At 52.6% G+C, this 19,770-nt stretch overlaps 2 protein-coding genes across 4 annotated transcripts; one reads left to right on the top strand and one right to left on the bottom strand.

Moving 5' to 3' along the window:
* Window positions 1-768: 768 nt before the first annotated feature.
* Window positions 769-6,920, bottom strand: ZGPAT (zinc finger CCCH-type and G-patch domain containing). 3 transcript variants are annotated; one of them, XM_054391749.1, is made up of 7 exons: window positions 6,640-6,899; window positions 6,218-6,591; window positions 5,229-5,362; window positions 4,168-4,329; window positions 3,292-3,423; window positions 1,846-2,239; window positions 769-1,035 (listed from the first exon to the last, which is right to left on the bottom strand). In XM_054391749.1, the coding sequence occupies exons 1-7, from the start codon at window positions 6,865-6,867 to the stop codon at window positions 897-899; spliced, it is 1,563 nt and encodes a 520-aa protein (XP_054247724.1). In that variant the 5' UTR covers window positions 6,868-6,899; the 3' UTR covers window positions 769-896. The 3 variants fall into 3 exon arrangements, with proteins under 3 accessions (XP_054247724.1, XP_054247725.1, XP_054247723.1); XM_054391750.1 differs by having other exon boundaries at window positions 6,218-6,920; XM_054391748.1 differs by having other exon boundaries at window positions 4,180-4,329; window positions 6,218-6,899.
* Window positions 6,921-9,028: 2,108 nt separating this feature from the next.
* On the top strand, window positions 9,029-19,528 carry ARFRP1 (ADP ribosylation factor related protein 1). The gene is made up of 7 exons (XM_054391877.1): window positions 9,029-9,121; window positions 9,494-9,581; window positions 10,320-10,402; window positions 10,702-10,783; window positions 11,278-11,348; window positions 14,981-15,081; window positions 18,712-19,528. Exons 1-7 carry the CDS (start codon window positions 9,029-9,031, stop codon window positions 18,797-18,799), a joined length of 606 nt encoding a protein of 201 aa, XP_054247852.1. The 3' UTR covers window positions 18,800-19,528.
* Window positions 19,529-19,770: the final 242 nt, after the last annotated feature.

Below are 19,770 nucleotides of genomic sequence, written 5' to 3'. Positions count from 1 at the left end.
CAATAACCTGGATCTAGGTCCTGAGGGTTTTTTTAATGACAGGACCCATGTTCAAGGAGCCACCTAGGGCAGAAGAGCTCCAGCAGAGAAGAGCTAGGGCAAAAATCACTCCCTGGGAGCTGCTCCTAGCTGGGAGGTTCTGGAACCCATTTCCCTGCTGCCTTCCTCCCCCAGCTGTGGCACTCTGCCTGTGGAACCATGCAGCTTTCCACACAGGGTCATGAGCTGGGCTACAGCAAATCCTAGGGATGCTCTCACTGATGACATTTGATGCTTGAGGCCTCTAGAACTCAGCTCCAAGCTGCCACTTTTCTGTCTGTTCAGTACAAGGAACTAGTCCCTGAAAGCTCAAGTTCTGAGATGGATCCCATAGCAAACCCCAGAAGGCAGAGAGCAGCTGAAGCAGTTTGCCTTGGTTGTTTTTACCCAGCAGAAGCCTCATCCTCACTGGGATGTGCTTAGGACCCTGTCTCCACTCCTGTTTGTCAGTTGGCTGCCAACACAACCACAGCTGCTGGCAGGATGTGGGGCTCTCAGAGCCCCTTCTCAGCTGTTTGCCAGCAGCAGTGTCACCTTGAGGAGCTGCAGGCTGTGGCTGAGGTGCTGCCACAGCCAGAACAGGGACCAGAAGTGTGCAAGAGAGCAGAGAATGAGTGTTCCTTACAGCTAGCCCTGACAGCAGGCTCAGGCTTACTAAACACTGGACAGATGTGTTCTCCTTCCCTTCTCCCAGAGCTCAGCACCACCACTTTGCAGAAACTGCTGCTTTTCAGCCCAGTTTTCAGGCTGGGTGGCTCAAAGCCCAGAGGAGCAGGAATGGCTCAGCCAGGCTCTGAAGCTATGAGCACTGGGGCTGGCTAGAAGGACACTGAGTGCAGTCCAACCTTCCTCAGAGACTAGAACTCAGCCATCTTCTTGTGTGTGTCTGCTGTCTTCTGCTCCCTCTGCAGCCTGGCTTCCTGGGCCTGCAGCTGCCCCAGCTGCCTGTGGGCATTGGCCAGCTTCTCCTTCAGCTGGGCTGTGGCCACACTGTGCCTGAAAGCAGAAAGCATTATGGCAATGTCACCCTGCATGCTGAGACCAAAGCCCTGTCATCAGCCCAGGAGGCTCTGCCCCTTCCTGTGGGATAAGCACAAGGGATCTGTTGAAAGCCAGGAAGAATGTGATGCTCAGCACAACCTAGGTGAGGAAAGATCCTCCTGCCATGCTCAACAGCAGCACTGGGCATGAGAAAGACTCCAGGACCTTTCCTCAGAGAACTTCTCCCACTGCCACAGCCTGAACTCCAGCCAAGGGACTCAGACACATCTGCCAGTGTCCAAGCTGGCACCAGCTGAAGTCTCTTCTCCACCTCCCCTGAGGTCTCATCCAGATGTGTTTCACTTGTCAGGCCAGGCTGGACAGGGCTTGGAGCAACCTGGTCTAGTTGAAGATCACAGACTGGTTTGGCTGGGAAGGGACATTTGAAGGCCATCCAGTCCCAAACAACCTGACCTGCAATGGTGCCAGGGATGGGGCAGCTCCCACCTCTCTGGGCAGCCTGGGCCAGGCTCTCCCCACCCTCAGTGTCAAACATTTCTCCCTTCTCTCCAGCCTGAATCTCCCTCTTTGAGTTCAAACCATCACCTCTTGTCCTGCCCCAACAGGCCCTGCTCAGTAGTCTGTCCCCAGCTTTCTGCTGGACCTCTTTCCTTACAGGACTCATCTTAGGCTGTCCCTGCCTCTGGCAGGGGGGTTGGAACTGGATGATCTTTAAAGCCCCTTCCAACCCAAACCATTCTGTGACTGTTCCTCCTACACCTCCCATTCTTCCAAGAAGAATTCCCAGTCCCAACGCTTTCCTACCTTCCGAGGTTGCGTTCCAGGGCCTGCTGGATCCCAATGATGTCCCTCTGCGTTTGGTCAATCTTCTCCATTGTCTGGAAGAGGTGGACACTCAGGGCCTTCCTGCTGCTCTTGCTGGCATGGTAGATCTCCTTGCTGCTCCTCTTGGGCAGTGCCATGCCTGCAGCCCTGTCCCCAGAGCTCTTCCCTCGCAGTTTCTCGTTCAAGAAGTCAAAGACGTCTCGCGGAGCCTTGCGGCTGCCCCGGGGCCACCGCCCAGAGCTGCCACCCTGCCCCGGGCACTGCCCGCGCCGCCTCTGCTGCAGCACCTCAGCACACTGGTCCAGGGACTTCCCCCTGGGCAGAACCACAGCCTGCACCGGCTCCACTCGGCCATCAGAGTTCTTCCCTAGCCCTGTGGAGAGACACCAAGAGAGGACATCCCCTCTGGGGTCACCTCAGGAGATTCCAGCAGGGGAGGACATCCCCTCTGGGGTCACCTCAGGAGATTCCAGCAGGGGAGGACATCCCCTCTGGGGTCACCTCAGGAGATTGCAGCAGGGGAGGACATCCCCTCTGGCTGTCCTCCCTTTCCTACCACAAGCTCATGCTGACAGTCACAAGCTTAGATCAAGCAGAGAGGCAGTGGAGGCACAGCAAGCTGGAGCTACCACCCAAGCCAAGCGGAGCAGCAAAGGCCACAGCTCAGGGGATGTGGAAGCCACCTCAGCAGCCTTCTGCAGCAGATCACAGCTGAATGGGGCTTTGAGCAACCTGATCCAGATTGGGTTGGAAGGGACCTTTAAAGGTTATCTAGTTCAGCCCTGCTGCAGTCTAGAGCAGGCTGCTCAGAGCCCCATCCAGCCTTACCTGGAATGGTTCCAGGCATGGGGCTTCTACAGGATAAAGAACCTGAGGCCATCCATCAGGCTGGTTTCTGTGAAACTGGGTTCAACCTGACATTCCCAGCTTCTCACTGGAGCCAGGTTCTTCTTCAAACTGGTTTGGTTCCTCTGGGAGAAGCAGGGACAGAGCCAAGCAGCAGCAGGTTGCCCTCCTAAGGCCCCCAAGGCTCATTTGTGTAGCCAGAAGCTCATTCAGCAGGCTTTGAAGTCTATGTCTAGAGCCAGGAGATGCTTCAACACAGACATCAGAAGCTTCAGAGATCAGTTGTCTCCTCCTTTTGAACAGCTCATACAACAGTTCTCACAGCTTCAATCATGAACCTGACCATGGCTCCAAATGCCTTCCCCTTCTGCTGTTACCATGGAGGCCTTGGTGCTCTGAACTTCAATCAAAGGAGCTACCTCTTAAGCTCATCACACAGCTTAGGCCTTATCTCACAGGTTCCTTCAGCACAGGAAAGGCTTAGCTTAGCAAACGCTTGGGTTTCTTAACCAGCTTTAGGACTCATCAAGGTGGTCAAGCTCTGGCAGCACCAGGCCCACTCCCACCTTCTCCCCTTACCTTTTCCAAACTCATATCCCATCTGAACCAGCAGTTTGGAGCCAATACCACGAGTGTGAGCTTCCCAGCCACCAAAAGAAGAACTGCAGGCAGGAGTCCACTCCCCATTCTCTGGAACTCCTGAGTCTATCACTGTGGCACAGAAGAGAAGAAATCAGTGAAACACAGACACAAAGCTGCTACACAGAGCCTTCACCTGGGGCACTCACACCACACAAACCCCTCTCACAAGGCAGTACAAATAACTTCTCCCACCCCAGAATGATTCAGCTGCTTCTCCAGACTTCCTTAGTTCATAGGTTCATAGATAGGTTGGAAGGGAGCTTAAAGCTCATCTAGTTCCAACCCCCTGACGTGGTTGCTCAAGGCTTCATCCAACCTGGCCTTGAACACCTCCAGGCAGGGGGCAGCCACAACCTCCCTGGGCAACCTGTGCCAGTGTCTCACCATCCTCACTCTCAAGAATTTCTTCCTCATCTCCAGTTTCAATCTACCCTCCTCAAGCTTCAGTCCATTGTCCCTCATCCTGTCACTCCCAGCCCTTGTCAAAGGTCCCTCCCCAGCTCTCCTGGTGCCCTTCAGGTACTGGAAGGCTGCTCTAAGGTCTCCCTGGAGCCTTCTCTTCTCCAGGCTGAACAGCCCCAGCTCCCTCAGCCTGTCCCCGTAGGGAAGGTCCTCCAGCCCCTGATCATCTTCATGGCCTCCTCTGGACCCTCTCCAACAGTTTCATTTGCTTCTTATGCTGGGGGCACCAGAAATTTCATTAGAGATGACACACTTACAGTGAAAGCTCCAGGAAAGCAATTCAGCAGGTCCAAGGGCAAGGCTGAGCTCAATCAGAAGCTGCTCTTGCCCACTCTGTCCCCTCTCTCCTACCTTTGGCATAACCAGAGTCATCATCACTGTCCTCTGCATCAGAGTCCCCGGGCCGGGTGCCGTCCTCGCTGCGCAGCGGGGGGATGATGCTGTCTGCCTCCACCACAGCTTCCTTCAGCAGCAGGGAATCAAACTTCACAGTGTAGTAACCACTGTCCACATCTGCAGAAGGAAAAACAAGGACAAGAGTTCCAGAAGTTTCCACAGCCCCAAGGGTTTCCAGTATGCAACTGGCAGAGGGCTTTCCAAGGCAGTCAGCTCCAGTGGAAATGATGTGGGAGAGGAAGGCCCAAGGAAAATGAATTTCCAACAAATCTGAGTTTTCTTTGTGGTTTTTATTTCTGGCTGGGAGGGAGAAGCAATGAAAAGCCATCTCCACAGGGCCTGTGAGAACACCTAAAGGTTTATCTCTAACAAAGAAGAGAGATGAGCTGCTGAGAAATGGAAATAAAGTGACCTGCTCCCATCTGACCTGATAACAGCCAGAGAAGGATGGAGAGGGAATAAACCTTCACTGTTCCCAGGACTGGGGGAGCTGCTGGGCAGGGCTCAGCTGCCCTGGCTTGGTTTAAAGAAGAGCAGAGGAGTGCAGTTCAAACCCAACACATGCAAATTTCTGCCAGCCCTGCCCCTTCCCTCACTGCAGTAATGACCTTGGAGTCATTTCCTTTCAATGTTCCTCCTCTTTCCACTCCTTTTTCACAGGGGGTTGGAATGAAGCTCTGGAATGATCCAGTCCAACCTCCAGCAGGACACCACAGCAGCTTGCCCAGCAGCACAATGGCCAGGGGGGGCTGGAAGCTCTCCAGAGAAGGAGACTCCATAGACTCTCTGGGCAGCCTGCTCCAGGGCTTCAACTCCCCCACACTTAAAGAATTTTCTCTTTCTGTTCAGATGGAGCCTCCTGGGTTCCAGTTTGTGTCCATTGCCCCATGTCCTGTGGCTGGGCACCACTGAGAAGAGTCTGGCCCCAGTCTCTTGTGTCCCCCAGCCTTTAGCTCTTGCTGAGCTGCCTCCACTTTGCAGACAGGCTCCTGGCAGAACAGGTTCCAAGAACTCACCAGTGATTTTTGCAGTGTACCAGATCCCATCACTGTGCTTGGCCAGGCAGGCTGAGCCTACCTCCAGTGTGCTCAGGTTGGGCTCCTGAAAGGGCTGAAGCTCCTCCACAGAGACCACCTGCCCATGGGAAAACCTGCCAGGAAAGGTGGGAGAAGAATTATCTCTACCTCATGTAAGCAGGCTTGGAATAAAAATTCTTTCTCTCCTTAAAGGCAAAGCTAACAAGCTGTCAGTGGTGAATCCTCATCTCTCCCCATCCTTGGAGGTTGTTTGGGATTCTGAACAACCTGCTCTAGTTGCAGATGTCCCTGCTGGCTGCAAGGGGGTTGGACTGGATGACCCTGAAAGGCCCCTTCCAACTCAAAGCATTCTATGGTTCATCAGTACCCCCAGAAGTTTGGTGGTGGATTATTGCAGGGACATCAGGTATTCAGTTTTCATCTTCATCTTATTATTTTGGCCATGCACCAAAAGCAGAGCACCAAACTCTCCTTCCTTCAGTTACAAAGCTCACATTCCCTTGGAGATAAGGAGGATCAGAGTCACACAAATCTCCAGTCCAACCTCCTGCTCAGAGCAAAAGCAACTTCCAATACTCATCAGGCTGCTCAAGACCTTTTCTAGTTGTGTTCTGAAGGTCTCCAAAGATGGAGACTCCACAAGCTCTCTGTGTATCTGGAAAGGATGAGCTATTGACAGACAAGCTTTGGTAGCTTCATTTAATAATCAGTTATTAATTTAGCTACTTGATGTCAAATTCCTGCAACTTGGCCCAGGAAATTTCCATTTCCATGGGATTTTCCATTTCATCTCTGCCAGAGGGAAGCCACTGCTTACTGTAACATACCTCAAAAGCTTAAAGGCAAAATTTCACTGGGTAAAAACGCCAAACATGGTACTGTCAGAGGAGGTTCATCCCTCTGAAGGTCAAGACCATTCCCTAGAGGAAGGACACATGCTGCCCTCCCTCCCCTTTTCCCTTCTTTACCGACAGTTCTCTTTAAATCTGCATTTGTCATCCAAGAAGAAGGGGCAAGGCTTCAGAGACTTGTGAGTCGGGTAGAGGTACAGCACTCTGACTCCTGCACTGCCATCTTCCAACTCCTCTGTCCCCACAATCATGGCATTATGGTACTCCAGAGTTCCCCAAGAACTGTAGTAAGGAGCTTTAACCTTCATCCCACTCAATTCTTCCTCCTCTTCCTCCTCCTCCTCCTCTCTGTCTGACTCTTTCTCTTCTTCGTTGTGCTTGGATTCATTTTTGTTGTCAGTTTCTCTTTTTGATGCTATCTCATCATTGTTAGCTGAATGCTTCTCATCACCTCCAAGCTCAGCAATGGCTTCCTTAAAAGCTGCATACTCCTCATCTTGGGCAGAGCTGTCTGGGTTGGTGTTCTGCTCCAGGCCTACCAGGGAGGAGGAGGAGGCAGCATTCGGGTCTAAAGTAGCCAGAAGTTTGCTCTTTTTCACAGACACCAGGCTGGATTCGGTCAGTTCTATCAGCTGCTTTAAATCTTCCTGCAACTGAATCAAGTCTGACTGCTGTGACGGGTCCTGGCCTGCCCCTAAAGCCAGCTCCACTTGCTGCAACTGGGCATTGTAGGTCTGAATGGCAGCTTCCAGATTCTCTTCATCCATTATCAGCAGAACAAAGGTGTAAACACACCCGAACCGACTCCTTCCCGGGAACTCAGAACATAGTCAGACTTTACTTAAGGCGAGCAGCTTCTTGGATAACAAGCCCTCGGTCACAAAAGCAACCATACACCCCGCCGTCCCGCTTCTTCCCTCGGAAGTAACCAGGCCGATGCTTCTGCAGCAGACAAACGGTGAAAGAGTCTTTGAGGAGAGGCCGGGGCCTGCCCTTCCCTGCCACGGCGCCCGCTCGATCACACTGCCCGATCTCGCCACCGCTCCCCTGGCAGCCTGAGATCCTGGCAGCCTGAGATCCTGCAGCCCGACCTCTCTACCACGGGGCTAGCAACAATCCCCAACGCTGACACCGCCTCAGCCGTTGCGCTCACCGCTCAGCTCCCCCTTCCCCTACTGTGCCGCCACCATAACGCCCCACTAACTTCCGGTCCCCCGCACGGCCACTTCCGTTTTTCTAGCCAACCGCATTGCGCCACTCAGGAGGCAGATCGTTCCCGCGGATGCACTAGCGCGATGTGTTCTCGCGGCAAGCCGTGGCGCGGAGCACGCTGGGAGTTGCAGTCCTCCCACCAGCCCCGGCCCGGCCTGCGGCAGCACCAGAACTGCCTTTCCCAGAGTGCGCCGCGCGGGATGGCGCCGGTGGCCGGGGCCGGTGGGGAGCGGTGAGGAGCTGCGGCGGGACGCGTCTACGGGACCTGGTGAGAGGCCGCGAGCTTCGGGCTCTGCCTTCCGCCTTCTGTTCTCGCGGGACGAGTAGAAGCCTTGGTGGATGGCCGTAAAGAACGGCTGGGCTTGGGACGGGCCTGTGAGGTGCTGCCGGTCCGGCCTGGCCTGGCCTGGCCTAGCCTGGGACTTTGCTCCGGCTGTGAGGGGGGAATGGCGAGGAGCGTTGGCGTCCCCCTCTGCCCTGTCTGGCTGTGGCGGGGTAGGGATCTCCTGGGTCTGGAGGGAGCGGGCTAGTGGTTCAGGACGCCTAGGATCACTTGCCGGCCCGAAAGGGCAGCGGGCCTCGGCGAGTTGTCCCTAGCCTGCGGCCTTGGTGCCTTCCCGAGGGTGGCGTGGAGATGGAGGGACCCTCCTCACTCTGAGGGCAAAGTCCTCGCGCCCTGAGGTGCCCTGTCCTCACTCCGAGTGCCCCAGGCTAAGAAATCCCTTGCTTCTGGCCCGGAACGCCTTTTTTTTCGCTCTCGGCACGTTGGTTGACTTCAAAGTGATTGTTTATCGGCGCGCTTGCTCAAAGACCGGTGCCTCTCAAAGTCTTTGCCTTGAGGTTCGCTTTCTGTGTATTTAAACAGAAGAGCTGTTGCAATGTTCTGTGAGTCAGCTCTAGCACTTGTTACCAAAATTTCCTGAATCGTAGTAAATCTCTGCTTTTGTTGTGCAAATCCTGTAACAACAACCCCCCTGTGCCTTTCTGGAGCTGTTAGTGTTGTTTTGTCTTCAGTGTGGCTCTTCTGCTTTTGGTTTGTCAGCTGACCTGTCTCATCTTCGTGGCATTTAAGATGACGAAATACTTCTGTGGTGGGAATCATAACACAAGATTGTTGCTGGATGAGGTTTAACTCAAGCTGAGGGTTTTATCTGCCTTGAAGAGATGCTGCACTCAGTACAACGTCAAAGATCCCATAATACTATTGCATGGATTAGGAGCAAGGAGTGGAGGACTGGCTTATACATTCTTACCCAAAATGCCCATTCTGTGTATTATTTTTAGACCTTCTGGCTCTCTACAGCTCCCAGAAAGGAGGCAGGACTCAGGTGGGGGTTGGTCTCTTCTCCCAAGGAACAAGCAACAGGACAAGAGGCAATGGCCTCAAATTGCCCCAGGGGAAGGTTCAGGTTGAACATGAGGAACAATTTCTTGCCCTTGAGGGTTGTGAAGGCCTGGCCCAGGCTGCCCAGGGCAGTGGTGGAGTCTCCACCCTTGAATAGTTTTCAAAGCTGTGGTGTTGAGGGCCGTGGTTTAGTGGTGACCTGGCAGTGCTGGCTGGGACTCCACGTTCTTGGAAATCTTTTCCCACCTTTTGATTCTATGATTTATTTAGCTGGTATTGGAGACTGATGTATTTACCTGTGCTGTGGACTGAGAACCTTTTGGAAGTGAGCTGTTTGGTAATGGTTTCCTGGTACCTGTTGCAGGAGCAGGATGTATACTCTGCTGTCTGGCCTCTACAAATACATGTTCCAGAGGGATGAGTACTGCATCTTGATCCTTGGCTTGGACAATGCTGGTAAAACTGTAAGTGCTGCTTATCCCTAATTGTGTGGAGGGCACAGGAAATTACAAACATCCTCCTCAGACAAAACTGCCAGCAGCCAGGTCAGTGGTGTGAGACATTTTAGTGATGTCATGCCAAAGAACCAACTTTTGCCTCTTGCTTAAATGTGGCAGAAGCTTTCCTTGCTGCAGCTGAGGGTTTGGTCATCCAGTAATCACCTGTGATCCCTTCTTTCCTTGCTAAAACAGGAGAGTGCTTTGTTCCAAGGGTAGGATCTGTTGGGAGGAGGATTCTGCAGAAATGAAAAGGGACCTTTGGGTGAGGATTGCTCCAGCTAGGAAAATGTTTGAGTAAACACTTTTTACTTTTATTTTTTTCTTGTTCCTTTTCAGACCTTCCTTGAACAAACTAAAACTCGATTTAACAAGAACTACAAAGGGATGAGTTTGTCCAAGATCACCACAACTGTTGGCTTAAACAGTGAGTAAATCTGTTTGGAATGTTGTCAGCTTTCCTGCACAGTTCCGAATTGACAAGGGCAAAAAGAAAATCATGGAATCCTAGAATGGGTTGAGTTGGAAGGGACCTTCAAGATCATCCAGTTCCAACCCTTTGCCATGGGCAGGGACACCTCCCACCAGCCCAGGTTGCTCAGGGACTCATCCAGCCTGGCCTTGAATATCTCCAGGGAGGGGACAGCCACAGGGTGCCTGGGCCACCTCTTCCAGTGTCTCCCCCACCCTCACTGTCAAGAATTTCTTCCTCATCTCCAGTCTCAGTCTGCCCTCTCCCAGCTCAAAGCCATTGCCCCTCATCCTGTCACTCCCAGCCCTTGTCAAAAGTCCCTCCTCAGCTTTCCTGTAGCTCCCTTCAGGTACTGGAAAGCTTCTCCAAGGTCTCCCTGAATCCTTCTCTTCTCCAGACTGAACAGCCTCAATTCTCCCAGCCTGTCCCCAGTTCCTGGAAGTAGAGATTTTACCTCCCAACTCTTCAGTTCTTTTTGTAACAGAATAAAACAGGATTTCATAGTCTAGGAATTAAAACCCCCAAAGTCTTACAAGCCAAGTATCCCATTTGAGTGCTACACTCAGAGATTGAGCTGAATCTCACTGGATTTCCCTGATTCTGGTATTATTTGCCCTGATATGACTCTGATATTAGTGCCTTAGGGAACACTTTCACTTTTCACTGCTTCATCTCTTTTTTCTTTCTCTCTAGTTGGTACTATTGATGTTGGCAAAACTCGCCTCATGTTCTGGGATCTGGGTGGCCAGGAGGAGCTCCAGGCTCTTTGGGATAAGGTTGGAGATGTATTTTATTTCCTTTTAGATCTGTTTTTGGCTCTTAGATAGATTCCTAAAATGGTTTGGGTTGTGAAAGGGACCTCCAAAGGTCACCCAGTCCAACCCCCTGCACTCAACAGGGACATCCTTCACCAGAGCAGCTTGCTCACAGCCTTCTCCAGCCTCACCTTCACTAGCTCCAGGAAACAACTGGTTCTAACTGTATTATTAAAAAGCAATCAGGAAGAGGACCAAATAGGCCTGTGGGGATAGATTTACTACGGATGGATTTACTGTTCTCTGTGTTTTCCTTCCAGTATTATGCTGAGTCTCATGGAGTGATCTATGTTATTGACTCCACTGATGAGGAGAGGCTCTCAGAGTCTAAAAGAGCTTTTGGTGAGCACCTTCTTTTACCTCTGTGGTGATTTTTGTGATGGATTGTGGCACTCTTCTCTCATTACTGTCACATCTGTTCCTATGTCCCTGAAGTAAGCTGTGTGGTGACACATATGGAAGGCTTTTGCACTTCTTTTGTTGAGGTCTGTCTGGTCTGTAACACAGAACTTGCAATTTTATGTATTTTTTTGCCTGTAGTGGTCTTGAATCTGTGCTTCTGCTAATGGTTTTGGATTTTTTTTTTTTTATTCCTTTTTCTATATTTGGCACCTCACTGATCCTTTGTAACCTGCATGTGGATCAAAACAAAATTTGGAGTTTGATCTGGAAAAAAATTCTGTGAGGAAAATAGTTCTAAAGGGTTCTATCAAATGAAACCATGGTGTGAGACCTTCTTGCTTCACCCCTGGGTCCACCTCTTCTGTGTGAGGCATTTGCACAACTCTGTCTTCCAGAACTGGCTAAACCTCTGGTTTTCTTGTTGTGCTTTGTAGAGAAGATGATCACCAGTGAGGCTCTGGAGGGAGTTCCCATTCTGGTGTTAGCTAACAAGCAGGATGTAGAGGTAAGATTATTGCAAGTTTCCTTCTTAGGTCAGCAAATGAACCTTGAAGAGGTGAGTTCTGCATTCATCTGAACTTTGTTTCTCTTGCCTGGACTGATCTTTGAATTTAGTCTTTGTTTTTCTCCCTTTCTCCTCCAACCCTTTTCCAGTGGCATCAATTACAGGTGCATCCATCAGGCAGTCTGTATGCAAACAGAGCAGACTTTGTAGCTGTGGCAGGTTTTTCTTGTACTGTGACTTGGTGTCTGGGGTTGTTCAGACTGGAGAAGGCCCCAGGGAGACCTTCTGGTGGCCTTGCAGTGCTCAAAGAGGCTGAGCAGGAAGCTGGGGACAGACTTCTGAGCAGGTCCTGTTGGGACAGGACAGGAGGTGATGGTTTGAACTCAAAGAGGGAGATTCAGACTGGAGAGAAGGGAGAAATGTTTGACACTGAGGGTGGGGAGAGCCTGGCCCAGGCTGCCCAGAGAGGTGGGAGCTGCCCCATCCCTGGCCCCATTGCAGGTCAGGTTGTCTGGTTGTCCTCCAGCATTCCATCACTGAGAGCAGGGGATGGCAGGGAATGCTGCTTCTTGAGAGCTTGACTTGGATTCTTCCTACGCATCCAGAACTGCAAAACTCTTCCTTTGCCAAGTTAGTGCCTGCTACAGTGGGACTGTCGAGGTGACACATCCAGGGCTGCCCTCACCTAGCCTGGCACAGAAAAAAGGGAAAGAGAATGTCTAAAGTGGTGGGGCTCTGGAATAGGCTGCCTAGGGAGGGTGTGGAGGCCTGTGGTGGGGGAGGTTGGAGTTGATCTCTGAGGTCCTTTCCAACCTAAACCACTCTAGGATTCTATGATATTTCCCATATTTGATGATTTCTAAGGTCCCTTCCAACCTCAACCATTCCACAGTTCTGTGATGTTTCCCACATTTCCTGAACCTGGAATTCCTGTCCTGCAGTTGGAGTCATGAAGCTCTAGATGGAGCCAGAGTCTTTCAGTGGAATCTGGAGGCCCAGCCTTGGCAGCTGTGATCATCAAGGATAGGTTTTAAAGTATGCAAATCATTCCCAGCTTCTTCCCCTGGCCTTTACACCTACCTCAGTGAGTGTCCTTGGAGGAAATATTTGAGAATTCCCGAGGAATAACTTTGGCTTTAAAGGAGGATTTGGTTACACTTCACATGTGGAGCACAGCAGAGCTTTGTGGATGATCCTAAGATTCTCCAGTCATAGAAATAAAATACAGTTCTACTTAACAGTGTGAGACTGAGGCAGAACTCCTGACTTAGCTGTGATCTGTGGGACTGGGGGGGGGATTTGGGGGATGTTTTTCTGTGTGGAAATCAGAATATGAACTCTTCTGTCTCCATGAACACTGCAGCTCTACAGCAGGGAGCAGGCTGTGCTCTTGCCTTCAGCTGTTGAGAGAGAAACTCTGTGCAGTGACCTGGAAATCTGCTCCAGTTTTCCTTATGGCTGTATGTCCATGTTTTGTTCTGGGCACACTGCAGAGGCCAAGCTCTTCTGGCACCCAGCCAGGCTAAAGAGACATGACTGACCAAGTGGATTAGAAAGAGGTGTTTGGAACAGATAAAAGCTGGGCTGACTTCTTGCCCAGTCTGGAGGGTTCAAGACCAGTCCACAGATTTAGAACCTTTGTAGAGTCTCCTTCTCTGGAGAGCTTCCAACCCCCCCTGGCCATTGTGCTCCTGGGCAAGCTGCTGTGGGTGCCCTGCTAGAGCAGGGGTTGGACTGGATGAGCTCCAGAGCTCCCTTCCAAGCCCACCATGCTGGGATTCTGGGATTATTCAAGTTAACTTCAACAAGCTTTAGACAACCAGAAGAGCTGCCTCTCTTCTGCTGATCTAGTAGAATCAAAGACCTCTGGAAGCAAATGGAACATCCCATCCCTGAAGATATTCAAGGTGAGGCTCAACAAGGCTCTGAGCAACCTGACCTAGGGGAGGATGCCCTGCTGAGTGCAGGGGGGTTGGACTGGGTGAGCTTTGGAGGTCCCTTCCAACCCAAACCACTCTGTGATTCCAGGCTTATCATTGTAGGGATTTTTCAGCTACTGGCAGGCTGCTATTTGGTCTCCCTGGAGCCTTCTCTTCCCTAGGCTGAACACTCAGCCTGTTCTCATAGCAGAGCTGCTCCAGTCCCCTGAGCATTTTCCTGGCCTCCTCTGGACCCTCTCCATCAGGTCCACGTCCTTCCCGTGCTGAGGGCTCAGAGCTGGACACAGTGCTCCAGGTGAGGTCTCACCAGAGGATGGATACAGACTCCACCACCCAACCTTTTAGATTTAAACTCAGCCTACACCTCAGGTTTTTTTGCAGGTGACTCCAGAAATGGAGCTTTCCTGAGTCTTCATTTGGTTGGTGCTGTTCTGAAGCCTTCACAAAAGGAATTTGGTTGTGCAGGGAGCTCAGTCCTGGCTGGACTCTTGCCTTGAAGAACTTTCATGAGAAGCTGTTTTTTGCTGTGCATTCTTTTGGGGAAGTTGAGGTAGAAATAAGAGCTGTTGTGTGAGCTTCCTCTCAACTGTTTGTTAGATACCATCTCTTCAGAAAGGTCATCTGTGGATTTAGTATTGTAAGGATACTTTGCTGATGTGATCACTGAACCAACTGCCCTGCTTTGCTTGTGGTTTGTGTGGTTTAGCTGGGAAACAAAACCACTGTAAACAAATATTTAGTAATGCAGATAGGGAGGTGGAAAAGAAGGGGAACTTTGACACTGACATTTCTCCCAAGCATGTGAAGCTGAAATGCTCCTTTTTGGTGGCTATTCTGCCTCTTCCCCTGCTGTGAGACAAGATTCCTGCTTGTGGCTTCCTGTTGAACATTCAAACAAAGCTTCTCTGAACCAATGGCTCAGTGGTGTTCTCCCCTCTGCTCTGTTACTCTGCTTCATCCCAGGGGGAAGTGAGGAGATTCCAAACAGCATCACAGAGTCAGTTTGGTGGGAAAAGCCCTTTTAAATTCATCCAGTCCAATCATCTCTAAATCTACCAAGTCTGGTTCTAAACCATGTTCCTCAGCACCACATCTCTGCCTCTTTGAAACACCTCCAGGGATGGGGATCCAACAATCTCCCTGGGGATCCTGTGCCAGTGCTTGAGAAGCCTTTCAGTGAAGAAAAGGGTGGATGAGGCCTTGAGCAACCTGGTCTAGTGGAAGGTGTCTCTGCCTGTGACAGGGAGCTTGGAACTAGAGGATCTTTAAAGTCCCAACCCAAACCATTCTAGGACCCTCAGAAGTTGCTTCTCATATCCAACCTAGACCTCCCCTGGCACAACTTGAGGCCATTTCCTCTTGTCCTGTTCCTTGGGAGAAGAGACCAACCCCACCTCACTCCAACCTCCTTTCAGGGACTTGTAGAGAGCCAGAAGGTCTCCTCTGAGCCTCCTCTTTTCCAGCCTGAACAGCTCCATTTCCCTCAGCTCCTCCTCACAGAACCTGTGCTGCAGACCCTTTAGTGTTGTCATGTGGTGACATCTGACTGCAAGTGGTGCACAGGAGGTTGGCCAAACAGGGTGGTGCCATCCTGAGGGAATCTGAGCCCTGGATGTGGTAGGATTCATTTTGGAAGAAGGTCCCCATCTCTTTTGGCATAGAAAACAAACTCTCCTCTTCTTTCCCTTGCAGACTTGTCTGTCAATCCCTGACATCAAGACAGCCTTCAGTGACTGCATTATCAAAATTGGGAAGAGAGACTGCCTGACACAGGCCTGCTCTGCTCTGACTGGGTGAGTATGGGCATGGGGGATGTCTGGGTTAGCAGAACAGCTGCAGGGTGGCACACAGGCAGAGCAGCACAATGAGATTTAATCACCCCTGAGAGGGAGCTGTGCCTCCTTCCCAGCACTGACAGCTGCTTCCTGCTCAACCCTGGGCTTGCACCAGGTCACTGACTTCACCTCTAAATCCTACCTGTGAAAGAAAGAGGGTGAAAATCAGAGAAGCCTAAAATGGTTTGGGTTGGAAGAGACCTCCAAAGGTCACCCAGTCCAACCCCTTGCACTCCAGGGACATCCTCCACCACAGCAGCTTGCTCACAGCCTTTTTCAGTCTCACCTTGAATATCTCCAGGCATGGGGCCTCAACTCCCTCCCTGGGCAACCTGTTGCAGTGTTCCAGCAGCCTCCTGCTGCACAACTTGTTCCTCACATCCAATCTCAATCTGCTCTGCTCTCATTTCAAACCCTTGCCCCTGCTCCTGTCCCTGCAGGCCTTTGCACACAGTCCCTCTGCAGCCTTCTTGTAGCCCTTCAGCTACTGGCAGGTCACTATTAGGTCTACCCAGAGCCTTCTCTTCTCTACTTCTCTGCTCCTGGTTGAGAGCAGCAGGGCTGAGAGGTGTGTGGAGATGTTGCTGCTTCTCCTTTCTCATCCCTTCTCCACACCCAATCACTTTTGCAGTTGTTGATTTGCTGCAGCTCCTGGGTTTTGTGTAAGAGGTGAGCTGCAGCTGGAGCTGTCTGTGCAGGAGAGGTCTCCCATTGCTGGCAGAGCCACTCTGCTGCTCTGGCCTGCAGATGAGCTTTGTTATATAGACAACACAGCAATCCCTGAGTGTTCTTACGCTGGGGGAACCTGTGGTTTGGGACAGAGTTTGGGAGACTCAGGATTACACAGGCACACACTGTGACCTTGACCAACCCTCTCAGCATCACTGTTGCACATTGAGACTCACGGACTTTGGTTGCACTTTCAGTTCCTGGAGTGAAGAGCTCAGATGGCTGGAAATGCTCCTGTCTGACTGCCTGTCCTGAGTCCAGAGCTTTGACCTTTTGTTTTTTGGTGAATGGAGTGAAATCCAGTAAAATCCAGTTGGCAGCCAGTTACAAGTGGTGTTCTCCAGGGCTCAGTACTTTCACACCAAGGGGATTGAGGAGGACCTTCACTCAGTTTGCAGATGACACCAAGCTGGGTAGGATTGTTGATCTGCTTAAGGGTTGGAGGAACTACAGAGGGATCTGGACCCAGAGAAGGTTGAGGTTGGACATGAGGAACAATTTCTTCCCCTTGAGTGTTGTCAAAGCCTGCCCAGGCTGCCCAGGGCAGTGGTGGAGTCCCCATCCCCAGAGGGCTTTCAAAGCTGTGGAGATGTGGTGCTGAGGGCCATGGTCTGGTGGTGCCCTGGCAGTGCTGGGGTAAGGGTTGGACTCTATGACCTTCAAGGTCTCTTCCGACCAAATCAATTCCTTGATTCTATTTTTACTCTCACAAACAATCCCTGGTTTTGTCCAAGCTAAGCAAAGGATGAGAAAAAGCTTTTTAAACCATGGGAAAAATCTTTTTGCTTTGCTCAGAGCCAGAGATGCCAATCAGCAGAGGAATGACTACAAGAACAATGGTTAAGCACTGTCTGGAGGAGAAGGCTTAGATAATAATCTGATGAAGTGCAGCATTTTCCAACCACTTCTATTTTTGATCTCTGTGGAATTTTCAGTTTAAGTTCTGGAAGCAGTGGCTGGGCAGCTGTGCAGACCTCAGTGAGATGGTGACTTGACAGCCCCAGCACTGATGATTGCAAACAGCTGGAGCCAGGAGTGGGAGATCTGATCCAACCAGCCTGAGGCTAGTAGCAAAATGAACCTCAGAGCAGCTGTCAAATGGGTTGAGGTGTGTTCTTCCCAAGCTTCCCACAGAGCTGGTGACTAACTACATTTGATGTAGATAATGCACAGACACCAGAAAAGGGAAGGATGGAGATTCCATAGAGAGGAGAAGGACAGCAGCTCCTCATTGTGTGTGTCTGTGAGAAAGCAGCAGGGATGGCAACGAAAAACTGCAGGGCAGAGCCTTCTTCTCTCACTGAGGGGCTGCATGAACCTGGCAGGGGGAGGTGCCCTTGGCTGGCAGGGGAGGTACCCTTGGCTGGCAGGGGGAGGTGCCCTTGGCTGGCAGGGGTGGTACCCTTGGCTGGCAGGGGTGGTACCCTTGGCTGGCAGGGGTGGTACTCTTGGCTGGCAGGGGTGGTACCCTTGGCTGGCAGGGGAGGTGCCCTTGGCTGGCAGGGGGAGGTACCCTTGGCTGGCAGGGGGAGGTGCCCTTGGCTGGCAGGGGTGGTACCCTTGGCTGGCAGGGGTGGTACTCTTGGCTGGCAGGGGGAGGTGCCCTTGGCTGGCAGGGGAGGTACCCTTGGCTGGCAGGGGTGGTACCCTTGGCTGGCAGGGGGAGGTGCCCTTGGCTGGCAGGGGAGGTGCCCTTGGCTGGCAGGGGGAGGTGCCCTTGGCTGGCAGGGGTGGTACTCTTGGCTGGCAGGGGTGGTACTCTTGGCTGGCAGGGGTGGTACTCTTGGCTGGCAGGGGGAGGTGCCCTTGGCTGGCAGGGGAGGTGCCCTTGGCTGGCAGGGGGAGGTGCCCTTGGCTGGCAGGGGTGGTGCCCTTGGCTGGCAGGGGAGGTACACTTGGCTGGCAGGGGTGGTACTCTTGGCTGGCAGGGGGAGGTGCCCTTGGCTGGCAGGGGAGGTACTCTTGGCTGGCAGGGGAGGTACCCTTGGCTGGCAGGGGAGGTGCCCTTGGCTGGCAGGGGAGGTGCCCTTGGCTGGCAGGGGGAGGTGCCCTTGGCTGGCAGGGGAGGTGCCCTTGGCTGGCAGGGGAGGTGCCCTTGGCTGGCAGGGGTGGTACTCTTGGCTGGCAGGGGGAGGTGCCCTTGGCTGGCAGGGGGAGGTGCCCTTGGCTGGCAGGGGAGGTACCCTTGGCTGGCAGGGGGAGGTGCCCTTGGCTGGCAGGGGAGGTGCCCTTGGCTGGCAGGGGGAGGTGCCCTTGGCTGGCAGGGGTGGTGCCCTTGGCTGGCAGGGGAGGTACACTTGGCTGGCAGGGGTGGTACTCTTGGCTGGCAGGGGGAGGTGCCCTTGGCTGGCAGGGGAGGTACACTTGGCTGGCAGGGGGAGGTGCCCTTGGCTGGCAGGGGAGGTGCCCTTGGCTGGCAGGGGTGGTACTCTTGGCTGGCAGGGGTGGTGCCCTTGGCTGGCAGGGGAGGTGCCCTTGGCTGGCAGGGGGTGGTACCCTTGGCTGGCAGGGGAGGTGCCCTTGGCTGGCAGGGGAGGTACACTTGGCTGGCAGGGGGAGGTGCCCTTGGCTGGCAGGGGAGGTGCCCTTGGCTGGCAGGGGGAGGTGCCCTTGGCTGGCAGGGGTGGTACCCTTGGCTGGCAGGGGAGGTGCCCTTGGCTGGCAGGGGGAGGTGCCCTTGGCTGGCGGGGGAGGTGCCCTTGGCTGGCAGGGGTGGTGCCCTTGGCTGGCAGGGGAGGTACACTTGGCTGGCAGGGGTGGTACTCTTGGCTGGCAGGGGGAGGTGCCCTTGGCTGGCAGGGGAGGTGCCCTTGGCTGGCAGTGGGGGTCCTCTAATCTTGGCTGCTCCTCTCCCCTCAGCCAGGGTGTGCACGAGGGGATCGAGTGGATGGTGAAGTGTGTGGTGAGGAACATCCACCGCCCCCCCAGGAAGAAGGACATCACCTAAGGACTCCTCCCTCAGCCAAGGAGTGGACAGTCTCTTTCCACACAGTTCTGTGTTCCCTTTAAAGAAGGTGGCCCACTGGATTCCTCTTACAGCTGATTCTTTCCTGAGTTTGGAGACAAACCTTTTTCTGTGTCAAAAAAAAAAAAAACAAACCAAGAAGCCTTGAGCAAGGGATTGCAGCAGGGTGGGGATGGGAATCTCTTCACTGAGGGCACAAACCCAGTGCCAAGCCACACTTGGTCAGCTGCACAGGACTTCATCTTCTGCTGTATTACTTTGTGATCCTTGGGCTGGTGGCCAGTGCCATGAAAGGACCTCCTGAAGGACCTGTCATGGTGGAGAAGGAAGGGGAGAGCTTGGGCAGTGGCTGTCTCTCCTCACCCAGAGGAACCCTTTTGCTGCTCCAGCCCTGTGGTTGCTGCAGGTGGTGTTCCTGGCCCTGTTATGCTGCTGTTTGTGTAATGGGGGGAGAGAAGGTTGATTATCACTCAATTTTCAGCCAACCTGTTGATTTGTAACTTTTACCTGTGGTAAATGCAGATGTGGAAGGCAACATCTGTACTGTGGTTCACTCTTTAGGTGGGCAGCAGCAGGACATGGGTGCCATGTCCATGCTGCCAGTCTTCCCATTGTAAATTCTCTCTAATCATAAAAATAATTGGTGTCTTCTGTAAGTGGAGTGAAATGAGGCCCTTTGTGATCTTCCTAGGCCAAAAGCTGAACCTCTAGGCAGGGAGAAATCAGTTTGCAATAAAGCTTCTTACTTCTTTGGACTTCTGCTGCTGGAACAAGTGATGTTCAGAGATGGTGTGCTGAGCCCTCTGGTGCTTTGCAGTGCAGGAGAGAACAGAAATGTAGCTCCCAAGGTCATAAGCAGTGCCCACTTCTCCTAGAGCCTGCTCAGGTCCTTCTGCTGAGCTACCACCACCGTTTCCCTCAAGAGCTCTTTTTTCCAGATGTAGTTTCCAGTG

The sequence above is a fragment of the Indicator indicator genome, chromosome 24 (genome assembly GCF_027791375.1).
Source record: "Indicator indicator isolate 239-I01 chromosome 24, UM_Iind_1.1, whole genome shotgun sequence".
NCBI classification, from domain to species: domain Eukaryota; kingdom Metazoa; phylum Chordata; class Aves; order Piciformes; family Indicatoridae; genus Indicator; species Indicator indicator.
This window is presented reverse-complemented; position numbering and strand designations above follow the sequence as displayed.